The sequence below is a fragment of the Hylobates moloch genome, unplaced genomic scaffold, assembly GCF_009828535.3.
Source record: "Hylobates moloch isolate HMO894 unplaced genomic scaffold, HMol_V3 SCAFFOLD_2, whole genome shotgun sequence".
Classification (NCBI taxonomy): Eukaryota; Metazoa; Chordata; class Mammalia; order Primates; family Hylobatidae; genus Hylobates; species Hylobates moloch.
In genome coordinates this window covers 118,184,801-118,203,544 of record NW_026652277.1, presented here as the reverse complement: position 1 = coordinate 118,203,544, position 18,744 = coordinate 118,184,801, and the positions used below count along the sequence as shown (strand labels likewise).

Here is an 18,744-nt window from a genome sequence, read left to right as displayed (position 1 = left end):
TCAGGCATGTCACATGATCAGTATAGAATTGGGTTTGCTCTATAAATTATCAGAAAATTCTTTTTTAAAATTGGTGATTTAAGCCAATTCACATTTATTGATGGGGTTGATATGCTTGACTCAATGCTGTCATATTATTTAATATTTACTGAATGCATTATGCTATATTTAATGTGTTTTCTTGATTTGTCTATTTTTCTGTTTTTAATCAAATTATAATTTTGATATACTTCTAAATTAAAATGTAGGTATCACAGAAAATGCCCATTTACTCATTATCTGGTTTCCCCAGTGGTAACATCTTGCAAAGCTGTAGTACAATATCACAACCAGGATATTGCATTGTTACTATCATCATATAGGACAATTTCACTACCACAAGGATCCCTCATGTTGCCTTTTTACGACCACATCTACTTCTCTCCTACTCCTGCTTTTGTCATTAACCCTAGCAAGCACTAATCTGTTCTTCATATCTTTAATTTGCCATTACAAGAATGTTGTAGAAATGGAATCATATAGCCTTTTGGATTGACTTTTTTCACTCAGCATAATTCACTGGAGATTCATCCACACTGGTGCATGTATCAATGGTTCATTCTTTTTTATTGTTGAGTAATATTGCCTGGTATGAATATATCATATTTTGTTTAACCATTCATCTTTTGAAGGAAATCTGAGTTGTTTCCAGTTTTTGGTTATTAAAAATAAAGCTATAACAACTCAATAACAACAAAAGCAACTCAATTCAAAAATGGGAAAAGGACTTGAATAGACATTTCTCCAAAGATTTACAAATGACCCATATGCCTGCGGAAGGATGCTCAACATCACTAATCATTAGAGAAATGCAAATCAAAACTGCAATGAGGCACCTCTCACACCCATTAGGATGGCTACTACTACTACTACTACACACACACACACACACACACACACACACACAATAACAAGTGTTGGTGAGGATGTAGATAAATTTGAACCCATTGTACTATTAATGGGAATGTAAAATGGTGCAGCTTCTATGAAAAACAGCATGGCAGGTCCTCAAAGAATTCAAAATAGAATTATCATATGATGTAGCAATCCCATTTCTGGTAATATACCCTAAAGGATTAAAAACAGAGTCTCAAAGACATATTTGTACACCCATGTTCATAGTAGCTTCAAAGCCAAAAGGTAGAAGCAACCCAAGTGTCATCAGTGGGTGAATAGATAAACAAATTGTGGAATTGTGGTATATACAATAGAATACTCTCCAGTTTTAAAAAGGATGGAAATTTTGACACCTGTTTAATCATGAAAGAACCTTGAGAACCTAATGCTAAGTGAAATAAACCAGTCACGAAGAGACAAATACTCTGTGAATTTACTTATGTGAGGTACCTAGAATAGTTAAAGTAATAGGGACAGAAATTAGAACGGTGGTTGTTAAGGAACTGAAGGGAAGAGGGAATGGGGAGTTATTGTTTAATGGGTACAGAGTTCAGTTTTGTAAAATGAAGAGTTCTGGAAATGAATGGTAGTGATGGTTGCACGGCACCAAGAATGTACTTAATGCCACTGAACTGTATATTTAAAAATGGATGATAGTAAATTTTATGTTATTTGTATTTTGCCACATTGAAAAAGAAAGGAAAGAATTAAAGAGGACTTGGGAGTGGAGGGAGGTAGCTGTTATAAATATTTGTGTGCAAGTTTTATATGAATATAGTATTTATTCCTCTGGGATAAATGTCTAGGATTACATATAGTAATTGCACATTTAGTTTTTAAGAAGCTGCCAAACTGTTTTCTAGAATAGGTACACCATTTTATATTCCCATCTGCATTGTATGAGTGATCCAGTTTTCCTACATCTTTGCCAGCAATTGGTTTTGGCATTATTTTTTATTTTAACCAGCCTGATAGGTGTATTGTGATATTTCATTGTGGTTTTAATTTGCATCTTCCTAGTCACTAATGATGTTGAACATCTTTTCATATGATTATTTGCCATCTGTATATCCTACCCAGTGAAGTGCCACTTCATATCTTTCACCCTTTTTTGTTGTTCTTGTTGTTGGGTTTTGGGAGTTCTGTAAGGATTCTAGAGGCTAGTCTTTTGTTAGATATGTAGTTTGTAAATGCTTTATCCCTTCCTGTAGCTTGTCTTTTCATCCTCTTCACGGGGCCTTTTTTGGAGCAAAAGTTTTTAATTTCGATCTAGTTCAATTTATCTTTTTTTTTTCTTTTATGGATTGTGTTTTTGTTGTCAAGTCTAAAAACTCCTTACCTAGTCCTAGATCTTGAAGATTTTCTTTTATGTTATTTTCTAAAAGCTTTATAATTTTGTTTTACATGTAAGTCTGTGAACCTTTTGAGTTTTTTTTTTTATATAGGCTGTGACACTTAGGTTGAGATTTATTTGATTTTTGCCTATGAATGTCCAATTACTGTAGCACCATTTGTTGAGAAGTTTATGTTTCCTTCACTGAATTGTCAAAAATCAGTTGAGCATATTTGAAGTTTGTCACATTTTCTACCTCCAAGTAATGCTGATAGAATGGGTCATGTGTGACTTAATTTGTGCTTCTCAATGACCTTATAGGTCTTGAGGGCAAAATGTGTGGACAGATCCAGATTACAGTGGTTGCTTGCCATTATCCTTCAAACTCAGAAGCCTCTAGAATGTAATAATCTATTGACCAAAAGGCAGCATGTAATTCCTAATAAAATTGTGTCATAACGGGATACTTGGAGGGAAAATTGGCCTTATAGTAAAATTATAATTTACACAATAACTTTCTTTTTATAGTTATGACAATAAAAATTTGTAGACTTGGATTATTGTTCTCAATAATTATTTTCTTCCAATAACTGAGATGTAGGGACAGGCACAGGAATCAAACATTTCAAAACTAAAAAGGATTCCAAATAGTTATTATATTGTACAGAGTATTAGAGCTGAAAGATAAGTTAGATAAAGTCTAATCTAACCCACTGCTGCATTTTTATGCAGCATTCATTCATTGCACCGCACACACTACATATATTGGCTGGCTGCCTTCCTCTCTTTCTGCCTTCTCTCTTTTCTCAAATATTTAATGAATACCTGAAATATTTTGGATCAAGTAATGCGGCTGTAGTGTCCTCAACAGAGTTTACATCAAGTGCAGTTCATTTTAAAGGGATGAACGTGGCTCAGAGTTTTGATGGTGCCCACTGGTGCAAATTTATAGGTCTTGAAAACAAAAGTTTACTGTGAGGCTTTTCCTCTGTATCTCCTAAGCAGTGTGAGGTCTTGGACTAACTGAACCACCCAACTTCCACCTGCTTGAATATCTCAGGGCAATGCTCTTGGTATTGTTGTAGTTTCCTGCCTATTGACAAGAGGCTTATCCTTCCAATTCTTCTTTGGGTGCTCTTGAAATGTATACCTCCTGTATGCCCAGGTTGTCTCTTGTTGAATTTTCATTGTGATTGAAGGACAGAACGTTCTTCTCTGTTGCGCCAAAAGCACTTTCCCATACACACTCAGGGAAAGCTTTTCCCCCTCTTAACAGGGCTCAAAAGTCTTGACTGGAGTACCTCGGAAATAGATCTGGTTTATACTTTTATAAAAACAAGCAGAATCTGGGCAACTCCTAGCTTGGAATAACACTGATGGTCTGAGTTTCTCTGAGGCAAGCACATGGATGGTACTCTCAAGGAACACATGTATAGCACTTGGATCCCCACTCGGTAAGGTGAGGAAGCGCCAGCCCTGCTTTGGTGAAAGTGAAGGTGGTATCTTGTGAAAAGAGAGTCTGGGTTCACTGGAAGAAGAAGTTGATGGCATGTGGAAGGCATGATATAGGTACCGAGCCCCAGGATGCCTTGATGTCTCTTATTCTACAACCCTGCAGGGACAGAAGGTGGATTTTCTGATTTTTTTCTTGATGGAATATGCTAATAGTCCATATGTGCAGGTGGAAAATAATTAAAGTAATAATTAGAAATGGCAAAGGAAAAATTTCAACCTGGAATTTGCACAGGACTCTGTTCTGAGCATGCTACATTGGATACTTTGGAGGTTCCCCAGAGGAACCTGTGTAGTTCATCTCTCTGTCCCCAAGAGCCCTCAGCTGAGTTGCCTCTTTGTACTGAAATGGGAAGAGCCAGGATTCTTATTCCCACAGGTTGGGCCTAGTGGTGAGGGGAAAGTTCATTCTGTCCTGTGAAGTTCTCATCATGGGCGACAAGGGAACAGCAGTGGAGCCTAGGAATTTTTCTTCTTCCCTCCACAACACCACACATGCCCACCCCTGTTTATTCTGGGGTAAGAAAGAAAAGTCTAAAATTGACTTGTATTTTGTTTCCTGGGACTGTGAAACAGTTCCTGCCCCTTCACTGCAAATCTCCCTAATATTGGATCTTTTTTTCTCTCCTTTTTTCCTTAGCAGTGTTTTATCTGAAATGTAAAATATGGTTTCAAGTGCAGGCTTTGAGACCAGATAGACTGTGAGGTGGCTGTGGCATCTTATTGAAACTTGTAGTAATGTCCTTTCTTCCTCTATTAAATGGAGCTATATTATGTTTAGGTGGTTGTGAGGATTAAATGACAAAATATATATGGAATGATTAAATGACAAAATGTATATGGAATGTATATGGAATATTGCCGAACACATAGTAAGCTCTGAATAAATGGCATCCATCATTATCATAGTAGGTAATCTCTTTACAATACCTAGAATTGTTTGGCATTAGGCAACCAAAAAATGGTAAAAATTATTGTCATATTACTGATTTTAGTGGCTTGTGAGGGCCTTCAAACTGAGCACACTTCCTAGGGAGATCTATCAAGCATTTTATATTCTCTTTCAAAATCTGACCAAATAGTCTGGGAGTAGATAAGCCATTTAATTCCAACAAGGCACAGCAATGCCTGTGGCTTGTTATTTTCTGGTGACCCTATGCATATTTCAAGTTTTGTCTTCTAAACAAGAGGCATATCCTAGTGAAGAGGCCTAACTCTTATATGGGATAAGACTTCTTAAGAGTTACATTGCAATTGAATTAGGTAAGCGCTTATTAACTATTCTGCCATCTATCCAGCATGGCCTTCAGAGAGTTAACAGAGTTAACTTAATGAAGATTAAGTTTCAGGACATTGGTGCCTTAAACCTTAGGTTTTTGTTTGTTTGTTTTAATGAAGAAAAAATGTAGGCTAGGTGTTGTGGCTCATACCTGTAATCTCAGCACTTTGAAAGGCTGAGGTGGGAGAATTGCTTGAGCTCCAGAGTTCAAGACCAGCTTGGACAACAAAGTAAGACCCTGTCTCTACCAAAGAATTTAAAAATTAGCTGTGTATGGTTGCACACCTGTGATCCCACCTACTCAGGAGGCTGAGATGGGAGGATTGCTTGAGCCCAGGAGGTGGAGGCTGCAGTGAGCCATGATCACGCCACTGCGCTCCAGCCTGGGCGACAGGGCCGGACCCTGTCAAAACAAAAAAATACGTGGAAAGCAAATAGAAATAAAATATGGAACTTACTTGGAATCTCTCTTTGGCAATACTGTTAGGGTAGATGAAGAACCTGGTTCTGAATCTTGGTTCTGTCACCTGCTAACACTATGGCTTTGGGCAAATCACTTTCTCTCTCTGAGCATTAGCTTCTCTATCCATAAACTGGGGATACTAATAGCGCCATTAAAGGTTTACTACAGGAGCTAAGTGGATAGTTCATATGAGGCACTTCATTCAGTGCCTAGTACTTCAGTCGATGGTTGCCATTATTATTTTTATCTCCTGGTTTCATCAACCAAAAGGATTTTCTTTGGAAGCATCATAATGAATTAAGTAATTCCAAGTTAGGTGTGCACAGCCATGATGCCAAAGCAACGTTTATTTTGACGACCTCAGGACAATGAGACCTTAAGGGTGCTTGTAGAGTAAATAAAGGCTGTTTTTTGTTTGTTTGTTTGTTTTTGCTTACTGATCGATTGATTTTTGAAATGGACTTTTCTCCCCTACTCGGTTTCAGTATTCGGGATTTCACACGGAAAGATCGGAATCTGATCATGACAGCCAGTGGGGCGGAAGTCCCTTGACCGACACGGCCTCTCCGCAGCTTCTGGACCCCGCCGACAGGCCTGGCTCCCAGCACGACGCATCGTGCGCCTACAGACAGTTTTCGGACCGCAGCTCTCTCTGCTATGGCTTTGCGCTTGACCACTCGAGGCTGGTGGAAGAGAGGCATTTCCATACCCAGGCCTGTGAAGGAGGCCGGTGTGAGGCAGGCAGGTACTTCCTGGGAACGCAGCAGGCCGGGAGGGAGCCCTGGTGGGGCTCTCGCGCAGCGTTGCCCCTGACAAAGGCCTCCCCAGAAAGCAGAGAAGCCTATGAAAGCAGCATGCCTCACATCGCTTCAGTCCACAGGATCCATGGTAAGACCAGGTGAAAGGGTTCCCGAACTCCAAGCATTAGGCCCTGGGCAGGTTCATCACATTGTGACACTAGAGTGAGTGACCAAATAGTTATCTTCTTTGATTTACAAATCAGAACCAATGGGATTTAAAAAAAAGTTCGCTCAGTTATTAATTTTGCTTGTATTTGCTAAATACATTTAGTTTTGACAAGTGAATAAAAACGATTCCTATTTTAAACATCAGAAAGTATAGAAATTACGTAGTTTATTATTGAATATGTCTATTGAATTTTAGTGTGTACGCATTTACATTCCTCATATATTATTTTCTTTTGTATTTTCGTGCTTCAAATGTGGACTTGAATAGTCTGTAGGCTCATTTGGTCATAGCAGTGTTTCTCAATGAGGGCACTATTGATATGTTGGAGACGGCCAGTCTTTGTTTTATGGACAGTCACACATATCTCAGATGTTTAACCTTTCTGGGCGTTAAATGCCAGTAACTTCCCCTTTCCCCATCATTATGACAACCCACAATGATGATCTCGTGAGTAAAGGATGAAGCAATACGTAGAATGCACTGGGATTTTCACCTTGGGATAATTATATGGCTTTATAAACACGTCGAAAAGGACACCATAGCTAAAGCTTTGATTGTTGCTAATGCTTCCCTTTGTTTATTTCAAAGTAAACTGGTTAAGGAGAGCTCATTCCGTCCATTCCAAGCTTGGGTCCAGATCGGTCTTTGGGATCCTCCCTATTTCATTAAAAGTCAGTGACATTCGGATTGATCTGAAGGCCCCAATACTACTACTCTTGTCTTTAGAATGAGACATGTGCTAGACAATATTGTTTCCATTAATAAACCTTCCTGTCAAATACCACTCAGAAGCTGAGTAATTTTAATCTGTTTCTATTCTTGTTTTCTGTTTTTCTGATTTTACTTTGAGTATCTCTAGTTTGGTAGACTGGTAATGGAAACCCAGAGCAAAGGGCAATTACTTGCCAAAGAATAGAGTTAAGTGAAAATCCTGGCTTAACCGACAGGATCTGGAAGAAAATATTAGAAATAAAACAAGAAGAAAAGATAAAAGGAAAGCAATAAATAGTGTGATCCAGGCTTTCTCTGCTGCATTAAGCAGTTTACAGCTTTCATATATTCCTACTTGTTTCTCTTCTCTCTTTTTATATTGACTTCAGACTGCTTTGAGAATAATTTGGTTTATGGAATATACTTTGGATGCACTACTTCTCCATATTTTATCTCTTTCCTTGGCTCCAAACAGGTTGTTATTAAAATTATACATATTGTTTAAAAAAATTTTTTTTGAGACAGAGTTTCGCTCTTGTCGCCTAGGCTGGAGTGCAATGGCGCGATCTCGGCTCACTGCAACCTCTGCCTCCCGGGTTCAAGCAATTCTCCTGTCTCAGCCTCCTGAGTAGCTGGGATTATAGGTGCCTGCCACCACACCAGGCTAATTTTTGTATTTTTTAGTAGACACGAGGTTTCACAATGTTGGCCAGGCTGGTACTGAACTCCTGACCTCAGGTAATCCATCCACCTGGGCCTCCCAAAGTGCTGGGAATACAGGTGTGAGCCACCATGCCCGGCCTTATTCTTTATCTTACTGCAAAAACAATCTAAGGTACCTGAGTTACTATATGATTACCTGTGAAGCTGAGATGTTTACCCCTAAATTTGATAATATTTATGTTTTTATTTGGACAAGATTGTATCTATATCTATAATCTTCAGTTATATCCATCCATGCTTACATATATATCTATGTGAATAGAGGTATATTTTTAACCTTCAAATACTCTAAAAATGAACATTAGAGCTTTATTGTAACCATACTTAAGATATATTACAGCTTTATTTTAAGTCTACTTAAGATGTATTTAGCAATACTAACATTTTAGGTTATTTATTTGGAAGTGAGAGAATAGTTCAGCCTGTATCATTATTTCCCTCAAATCCAATTGAAAACATTTTTCAAGCATCAATTTAACATGGCACTGCTCTAGAGAATAACATAAACCAAATTCTATGCATCCTTCTCTTATTTCCAGTCAGACAGGTCTAATAACATATATCCATGGAGAAGTATAAACACACTTTACCATTTTGCTAATTGTCATTCACAGTGAACAAGGTTTATCTTCTAAAAACTTGTTGTAAACTTGGTCTGCATTTAAAATTCACTGATTTTATATGACTCCAGTGCAGAGTCGACACTCTGTCTATCATGTGAGCCTGTTTCAAATATTGGTGCATATATTAAAAATGAAAGATATAAAGTTTATTTTAATAGGTAAAGGAAATATACTTATTTTGAGGGTGAATTCTGAGATCACTTACTTTTGACTTTTTCAAATTTTTAGGGCGAGGTCATTGGGATGAAGATAGTGTGGTCAGTTCTCCAGACCCTGGGTCGGCCAGCGAATCAGGTGACCGATATCGTACTGAGCAGTATCAAAGTAGCCCACATGAACCCAGCAAAATTGAAACTCTTATAAGAGCCACCCAGCAAATGATTAAAGAAGAAGAGAACAGATTACAGCTAAGGAAAGCCCCCTCAGGCCAACTGGCTTCCATTAATGGGGCTGGGAAAAAACACTCCCTGTGTTTTGCAAACTACCAACAGCCCCCACCAACAGGTGAAGTCTGCCACGGCTCTGCTCTTGCCAACACTTCACCATGTGACCACATCCAGCAGAGGGAGGGAAAAATGTTGAGCCCTCATGAAAATGACTATGACAACAGTCCCACTGCACTATCTCGGATAAGTAGTCCCAATTCAGATCGCATTTCAAAATCCAGTTTGATCCTAGCTAAAGACTATCTGCATTCGGATATATCTCCTCATCAGACAGCAGGAGACCACCCTACTGTCTCTCCAAACTGCTTTGGCTCTCACCGGCAGTATTTTGATAAGCATGCTTACACATTAACTGGATATGCCCTGGAGCACTTATATGACAGTGAAACCATTAGAAACTATTCCTTGGGCTGTAATGGCTCACACTTTGATGTAACTTCCCATCTAAGGATGCAACCAGACCCAGCACAAGGACACAAGGGAACATCTGTTATAATAACCAATGGAAGCTGATGTTTTGCTGAAATATTTTGTTCTTTAAGGATCTCTGAAACATATTTATAGTTTAATACCCCATTACCAGCATTTACTATGCCACAGATTGTTAGAGAGCATAACTTAAGTTACTGGGTATTTGATACGTGTTCCTATAAAATCAAAGAAAACATAGCACTGGCATTCAGGGTTATACACAGAAAAGGGAGCTAAATTGAATACACAAATTTCCCCTCTAATTATATGGGAACCAGAATAGATAAATTTTGACTTGAAAAATATTCATGTAGATCAAGTGTGCATATATACTACATGAGAGGACTGATGAATGACAACATTGCATTGTGACTATCCAGTGATCCTCATACACACAAACTATTACTTACAAACTGCGGTATACATTTTACATACGGAAATATAGGCTATGTAATGTAAATACATCAAAAATGGGTAATTTTCTTTGACTCTATCACACTAAACTTCTTAAAGAAATTTCCATTCCCAAAATAACTGAGAAAGAGAGAGATATATCTTATAAACTGACTTCTTTGTGGTTTCAAATCAGCCAGCTCATTTGGTTCAGGCATAAATTAGAGAAATGGTTCTGGATATGGTGCAAAAATGAGTTTTCACCTGGTATCCATTATAAACAATCAGGAAGAGGTAATTTTTCACCTTGCTTTTCAGTTAGACAAGGACCAGGATTGCACTGACATGGCGCTAAGGGTTTTTCTAAGTAAAAACACTGAGATGTTGGGACACACATCAAAAACCTGGAGTGCTCAATTGGAAGTAGTTCTATGAATGTGGAAAGGCCAGAGGCAGAGTGAAATAAAATGATATTTCAAAATTTAACACAATTTAAGGGCCCAGCATAAGCAAACAACATATTTGGGGTTTGCTTGTAAAACCAACTAAATAAAAAATTCAAACCAATTCACCCAGAAAAAAGACCAATAAGTGCAAAAATAAAAGGAAAACCGGTGAAGTGCCACACGACAGCTGTGTAAGTGTTTGAAAACATTTCAAAGCACATATGTGCCAATGTGACAACATGTGGAAAGCCTCAGGAGAGAGTCTAAGATAAAAGCTTAGGCTGATAGACAAGTAGTTAAAAGCTAAGAGCAGTACTCTGAAGGAATAGGCAAAATGTTTATTTTCCTTATTGTTGGTAAACAACAAACTTGGTCTTACATCTGTGTGGCATAGTAGAAAGGCCAGCTGACTAGATCTCTGGACTCTAATTTTGGCCCTACCTGTAACTTAATTTTGTGACCACAGTTGTGTCATTCACCGTGCCTGGGCTCTGGTTTCCTGGTTTGTAAGGCAGCCCCAGCGTTCATGTTCTATGATAGAGCAGAACTGAACTTATTACCTAATTAACTCTCTGCTATGAGTTGTCAAAACTGATCATTCTGGTTTTTCTGTACACAGAAGTTTAGATGCTTTGTGACTTAAGCAGATGTGTGGGCTCCTTTAGGCAGGTTACAGTTAACTTTCTAGATTTAGCCAAAAGGTAGAAATTTATGAGAGAGAAGAAAAATAGCAAGATTTATTTAATGCACTATTCTCTAGTAATTAAAGCAAAATGATATAAGTGATTAGAGAAATTTCATAGATAATATTTCCTAGGAGTCCCATGCCCAAAACTCTTGACATATTTAAGGAGGGGAATGTACGGGCAGAACTTGACTTATAATTTTGGAAACAGAACATGAAATTGAATACTCAGGGATTAGTAGTATATTTTCATCATTTAACACAGTTATTTCACAGTCCATAGGTAGGTGACAATCTGAATGATAATATGAAAGATGAATACTGGGTTGTTTGTATATGAAAGGAGAGGCTGCATAAAATTAAATAATGTTAACATTTGTGCTGTAAATGCAAAAAAGTGCAAGTAAGTGAGAAAGTTAGTGGTTATATATATTTTCAAAAAATTCAAAGTGCAGTTGACCCTTGAATAACATGGGTTTGAACTGTGCAGATTCACTTACATGTGGTTTTTTTTTCCAATCAAATGCAGATAAAAAAACCCAGTATTTGGAGAAATGTGAAACCTGAGTATACAGAGGGCTGATGTTTTGTATAAGTGAGCGCCACAGGGCCAACGGCAGGACTTGAGTATATGAGAATTTGGTTATATGGGGGTGGTCCTGGAACCAACTCCCTGTTTATACCGAGGGGTGACCATACAATAAAAACTAAATTTTGAATTACACAAACAAGAGTATTTAGTAATTTTGAGAAAATTATTTATGAGCAATCCTGGAGTACATAAAATGGAGTTTTGATCAATTTGCAACATGAAGTAATGTCTTAAGAATGCTAAAGGTTTTGTAGAATTCTGTAGATTGATAAATGTTTGGAAGACAAAAATATTTGATGAATATGGTGTATTTTGGAAAGGTAATTTTCACAGATGGGTATTTCTGGTGGCTATACATTCTACCAAATGTGCCAGGGACAGAAGCTAAAAGAAATGGAAACTTAAGAACCAGGGAAAATGAACTGATATTAAAGAAAAGGCTGTCACTAAAGGAATTTCAGTGGAATTTTTATATGGAAGATAGTTAACTGGTGAAAGGAAGAAATTATGAATTTCACAGATGAGAGTAATCAGAAGGAATAATGCTCTTTAAAATGACATGACCAATATTTTTAAGAGAATACAGAATTAACTAAATTATGTCTTGATTCAAAATTTTGGTAGATTGACCCAGTTTTAAGTACATAACCATTTTAAAATTTACTGAATGTCAATAATTTTATAGTAGCAGTTTTATTACATTACATAAAATGTCATATAGACTCACTGTATTGTATAGCTTACATTTTTTGCAATATGGCATGATTATCTCAAAATGACCCAAGGTAAGTTAAGACATTTGATGACAATGTACCTTCTTAATATACATGTGAATGTGTTAAAATGTGTTTATAATCTACATTATTTTTTTCTGTGCAGGAATATATTTCCTCATAATGAAGATGTCATCTGTGTCTTTTAAAAATAGTATATAAAATAATTACATTCCCGATAATTTAATCAGTTAAACTTAATTTGGCTTTAGTTTTAATTCTTGATTTCCATAACTTCGCCAAATGTTGAGAAACATGAAACTTGATTGAAATAGATAGAGAAGTATGATTTTTATATCACCTTGGGGATACATAAAAATGTGCTCTATCCAATTACTGGTATAATATGTATCAATTCATTAGATGATACATAGCTCATGGTTTTGTAGAATTCCGGTTTCTAGTGATAATAAGTATCTTTATTGCCCATTTCACCTGCCATACCTACTTTAAAAATTTGGATGACCAAAGAAGTAAACGAATGTTTCCCCAATCTTTCTTGGGAAAATTCTGTTTAAATTGTTATTGGGAATATATAGATTTGATGTGTTATTTTGGGATGCATAATATTAATGTCACAATCACTACAGGTCAGCTATTTAGGTGTGCTTTGATCCACAAGTCTTTTGTCATATTATGCTCGCTTACCTAAACTGTAATTGCCTGATAAAAGATAATATGACAGTGCTGAGGTGACCTTCAAAATGAGACAGGATGCAATAAATGATTGCCTTCAGTATTTACACAGAAAAACCACTTGCTCTTTCTTGGTTATATTTTACAGGGCTAGATTGTTTCCATTGGGTACTATTCTTAATTCACTCTATACCATGTTGTCACATGCTGCCTCTGGGCAGAGAATCCCACTTAAAATAAGCTTTAGGGGATCTTCTAGAAAAGGGTAATGTGCTCCAATTTTTATTTCTCCTTCTTATGGGGGATGGTGGAGATCAATTATAATACAAGACCATTTGGAAAATATGCATAGACATTTTAAAATGAAATACAAGACTTCCACCCTCAAGATCTAAACCAAGTAAGTTTGATGGAAGGCAGCACAGATAAGGAAACCTTCTGAATACACATTTGATTTTTATAGCTCTCTCTTTTGAAGAGTAGGATATTACTAAGATATTCAGTGCAATCTATAAGTCCTAGTAGTATTTGGAAGTGACATAGTGAATGCTGATATTTGGAAAGTTGAGCATTTGACCATTTTGGGGTCACTCACCTGGCCTAGTGGAATAGCTTACACTTTAATACAACCAAATGCAGTCTTTCTGATTTAAAATGTTTGAATGCCCAGATTTGGTTCCCTAGTTCACTCAAATCATAAATGTAGACATACATCCTGTTTTCATAATGATTTTAAAAAGAACGTAAATCCTATGGTCCTCCAAATAAATGATTCAACTTTTATGTAAATGTCAAGTTTTTGTGAATAGGGATTTATGTCTAAGACAGAAAAATCTATTTAACTAGTTCTTACTGTGGAACTAATTGTGGATAAAACATTCATTATTATTCTAAATTTTAAATGAATGACAGAACAGTTATGGACACATGCAAAAGGTATCAGACATAGAAAATAATCTTGGGGGAAATTTCTGTGTGGTGCTAATTGCTTGCAAGGGTTATATGGATAGTGCTTAACTCAAAAAGTGAGAGTGTGGTCATTGCCAAATAGGGGTTTGCTCAGAGTTCCTTCTCTAGGACTGTATGCAGAAAGCATACACACACACACACATACACACACAGAAAAATATGATTTTTATATCATATTCATGAAAATGTGCCATATCCAATTATAACACACACACACACACACACACACACATAAATAAATGATGGTTCACATAAGAAATCCTAATTGCTAATTTTAAACCAAACATTTGTAGTTTTGTTTATTGCCACTTTGCTGCATGGGACTTTCCCTTTCATAAATCGATATGGAGTTGGGGGGAATTTGCCCTAATTTGCTGACCTGGGACACATGTAATCACTGTTAAACTTATACCCAATAACCCTGATGTGTTTACATTTCAAAAGAAATGAAATTGGCCTGGAAAAAAATTTTGGAAGTACTGTAAGTTTTTTTCTTTTTTTTCCAAAGGGAAATATTTCAAAAAAGGAAACATTATGAGTAGACACTCCAAAAAAGATAAAATATTTTACATTTGTTTTTTGACTAATGTGCTATAAAAAGGATTATATTTGTGAGAAAAGATACTGATTGCCAATATTTCAAATACCATCTTGCAATGTATAGTTTTTAGTGATATTGTAGTATAAAGCTGTAATTTGAAATTTTACTTTGGAATGTAAAGTAGAAAATATTAGCTATGTCAATGATATCTTGCAAAGTGTTCCCATTTATAATTATTTATATTGTAAATAGCTTTCTGAAGTAAATTTGAAGTTAATGTGCATAAAATGTATTTATTATGTGAGGAATTTTTTGGTTTAAAATATAGTTACCAATATGCACTTTGAGTCTGGGCTATTCATTGAAGGAAAAATCTCTGTAGGACAAAAAAGACTGTCAACGAAAGAAGTACTATAGAGAAACAGGAACCATTTTAGCTCTAGATTCTATTGGAATGCGTAGCACTAAACACACACACACACAAATATGTACACACACATACTCTAAGAGACCTGGGAATAGAAGCATATACATATGTACAGCAACTATTAAATAATGGGTCTTTTTTTATTAGACACTGGAGAATGGTTTTTCAACGTTTCATTAGAACAACTTACACAGGACTACTTTGTTAAAGCAGAAAATTTGAAAGTAAAGATTACATTTTTAATGCCTCAGTGAAAAGAAAACCTATAATATTGAGATTATTTAATTTGTTGTCATTTAAAAATACTCTCTGAATAATTTTTGTTTTGGAATCCAAAGTATTTTAAAAATTCAGAATGAAGAATTAAGGTCAAACAAAAATAGATTGCCAGGTAGCAATCTATTCTACCTGGCAATCTATTTTTTTCTGTTTTAAGCATTTTCATAATGCCCAACATGCTTTTCTTTTTCTCCTCTGGGAATTTCTGATTTGCCCTGAAGTATTCAGAAATTGTCAACTATTGGCCAATTTAATGAACCTACACAATATCTGTCTAATTCAATGGAAATATAGTTTGTATTTTATAAAGCATTTTTTATGGAGCTGAACAAAATATCAAGATATCATCGTTATTAATATTACAGCATTTATCAGATTTTTCCAGTATGACTCTTTGAAATACTTGTTTTAGGGCTTTTGCTTCTGCACATAAAATTGTTTTCACCTAGTTTATTCTCCAAAATAACTGCACTTCCAATTTAATCCACAACTTTTATTGAATACCCATTATGTGTCCCGAATGGAATAGGCACCAAGAATCTTTGTCATTGCAGGGTGTAATAAGAAAGTACATACAAGGGGTCTTTGATTTTCTCTATGTGCTTTGAAAGTATAAATTCTTTAGATAATCATAAAAATAACAAGCATTTATCGAACTATCATGTGCTAGGCACTGAATCAATCTCAGATCATCATAGAAGTCTGAATAAAGACCATCACAGAGGAAGATACCAATATGCTCCATTTTATTAATGAGGGAACTGAGACTCAAAGTCTCACTTGAGTAACTTAGTCACAGAGCTAGTAAGTGGTGAGATGAAATTTGAACTGAGGACGATTTACTCTTAAACTTTACATAACTTCATTCTGCTTTATGTATGTAATATAATATAATATTTAATATAATAAATCAGCCTGCTGGGATCAGTCTGTCTCTGGTTGCCATGGTAATCATGCAACCCATGGGTTTTAGGAACTGAGGCAGCCTTCCAGGCCCACCCAGCCATCCTTGTTTCATATATATATATATATATATATATATATATATAATAATATAATATATATAAAGAAAGCAAAATGAAGTTAGATAAAGTTTTTTTTAACCTAACTTCATTCTGCTTTCTTTATATAGGCTGTTTCTTTCATATATATAGATATGCCTGCTTATCTATATTTATGAATATATATATATGAATATATATATATATATCAACAACAAAAACCCAAACCAACCAAACAAAAAACACCTGAACCTGAGGAGCTCTTTATGGATGAAGTCTCTAGGGTTCACTTGGAAATGGGTAATTGGGTTCTAACATAAGAAGAAATCATCCAGGCAATAATTGAGGCTCATTATTCAGTGCATTTCTACATTTCTAATTTCCAATTTCAGCCCTTGTGTGAGTCACATGCCCCATTAGTTAGGCTAGACAGGGCTTGTCCATGGTAGCATGCTAAAACTATTTTTTAATTTAAAAGGTCAGAGGCATGTTTTTAATTCACATTTGCAATTCTGTTACATAATTAAGGGTTGTTGATAGCTAAGAAAACTTTTTTCAGGGTGGGGAATAAAAGAGATGAGCGGGCTGGCTTTTACATTGCTTAAATACGCCTTCCAGGTTCACGGGTTCTTTGTTTAAATACCCGTGTCTGTTATCTAATTGACCTTGTTAGTTTCCCTACATAAAATTAAAACATATATAAGAGATGCCTTGTAATGAATGACACAGGATGTCTTGTTTTTGAAATTTATTTTTATTTCATGACACTGCTGTTCCTTCATGTAATGGAAATGAAATGGCTTAAGAATTCTGCCACCCTTTCATGCCCACTTTAGTTGGTTTATTGCCAGGTTTCCTTCATTAGAGATATTATGCCATATTCCATTGCTCCAAATTTTTATTTTTTTCCCAAGCTCCCCTTACCCTTCAGACATCATGTCATTTTACTTCAGGGACCATCTGTAAATGATAAGGACTTAAAAATACATATATAACCATTATGCCACTCTCATACCTACCAAGCTTAACAATAACTTATTGTCATCCAATATGTGGCACTTTTTGAAAGGAGGCTATGAACAGGCGTGAATTTGTTTCCTTCTGTCTCAAGGTCCTCATGCCTCCCTTTGGACATTCTGTCTTCGATGCTTCCAGATCTCTCTTTGTCTACTCACGCTTCTCCCTCTTCTCTCATTTTTGACCCCTCTGAGCATCTTCCCGGGATATTTAGGTACGCCAGTGTTTTTTTAACGCATACTTCATACATGCATACACACACGTGCACACACTCCCAGATGGGCCCAGTCTTCAGGCCCCAGGCCTCATAGCTGCTCGGTTACTCTTGCTCAATCCTCACAGCAGCTGTTTTCCATTCTGAGAGCATCCTAAATCCGAATCTTAGGTGAAGACGGAGTGCTTTATAGTCCTGCCTTCCTGAAATGTTTCGGTATCTCTTTCCAACACTTCAAAATGTGTCTGTACCTTTGCCTTTCTTTTCTGCCTGCTTATCTCATGAAACAAGTGATTTTCCTTTCCAAGAGTAACTCCTTTTCCTGTAATACTGATGCAGTGACACTGCTAATTGTTCCCTTCTTTTCTCTATTCACTGACTCCTTTGTTTCCGCTAGATATGCTTCAGTCTCTCAATTAAAAAAAAACAAGAATAACAAAAATAAGGATAGCCCTTTGGATACTATCCTCTCTTTTCCTATTACCAACAAAAAAGTTTATTTACTTATGTATTTAGATGACATGATACACTCCTTACTTTCTATTTTACACACACTCCCAAAATTTAAGGTACAATTTTCCCCTTTTATCTTGTGGTTCCCTTGTGCACAAGTCATCATCAGCTCTTCATTGTCTTTCATATAGCATCCTGACCCCTTTTATTGGTATTTAAGATTTCCTCCAATCTAGTTTCTACTGCCATTTTCTTTTTTTTTCTGAGACAAGGTCTCATTCTGTCATCCAGGCTAGACTGCAGTGGTGTGATCATGGTCCACTGCAGCCTTGACCTTCTGGGGTCAAGGCCTGTGCCACCACACATGGCCAACTTTTCTATTTTTGGTAGAGACGGGGTTTTACCATGTTGCCCAGCTGGTCTCGAACTCCTGAGCTCAAGCAATCTGTCCACCTCAGCCTCCCAAAGTGCTAGGATCACAAGTGTGAGCCATCGCACGTGGCTCTACTACCACTTTCAAAATCATCTTCCACTACTCTCCTACATAATTAGTCTACACCCAACACACAGGTGTACTCGTTGTCCCATATCACATCATTTGTCTCTCAGAGGCTGGCAGTGTAGCCTGTGTGCATGTGCTTACACGCTAAATCAAACCTAGATTTGAATCTCAGCCCTGCTACTTACTAGTGATGCAACTTTGAACACTCTGGCTTGGTTCTTTCCTTGGTAAAATGGGGATGCAGAAGATTCATATCTCAGAAAACCCTTGTGAGCATTCAAGGAAGCAATGCTTGTGGCACCCTCAGTATACAGCAGGTGCTCAATAGATGTTAGCTATTAGTGTTACAG

The 18,744-nt window shown here is 36.5% G+C and overlaps 1 protein-coding gene across 2 annotated transcripts in view; it reads left to right on the top strand.

Moving 5' to 3' along the window:
- The window catches only part of SIM1 (SIM bHLH transcription factor 1), a 78,116-nt gene extending 63,268 nt beyond the window's left edge, over nucleotides 1-14,848 (top strand). For both annotated transcript variants that reach the window (XM_032165103.2, XM_032165112.2), the window contains exons 11-12: nucleotides 6,009-6,411; nucleotides 8,778-14,848. In XM_032165103.2, coding sequence (XP_032020994.1) covers nucleotides 6,009-6,411; nucleotides 8,778-9,508 — 1,134 coding nt within the window. In that variant the 3' untranslated portion in view covers nucleotides 9,509-14,848. The remainder of the gene's footprint in view (nucleotides 1-6,008; nucleotides 6,412-8,777) is intronic.
- The last annotated feature ends 3,896 nt before the right edge of the window (nucleotides 14,849-18,744 follow it).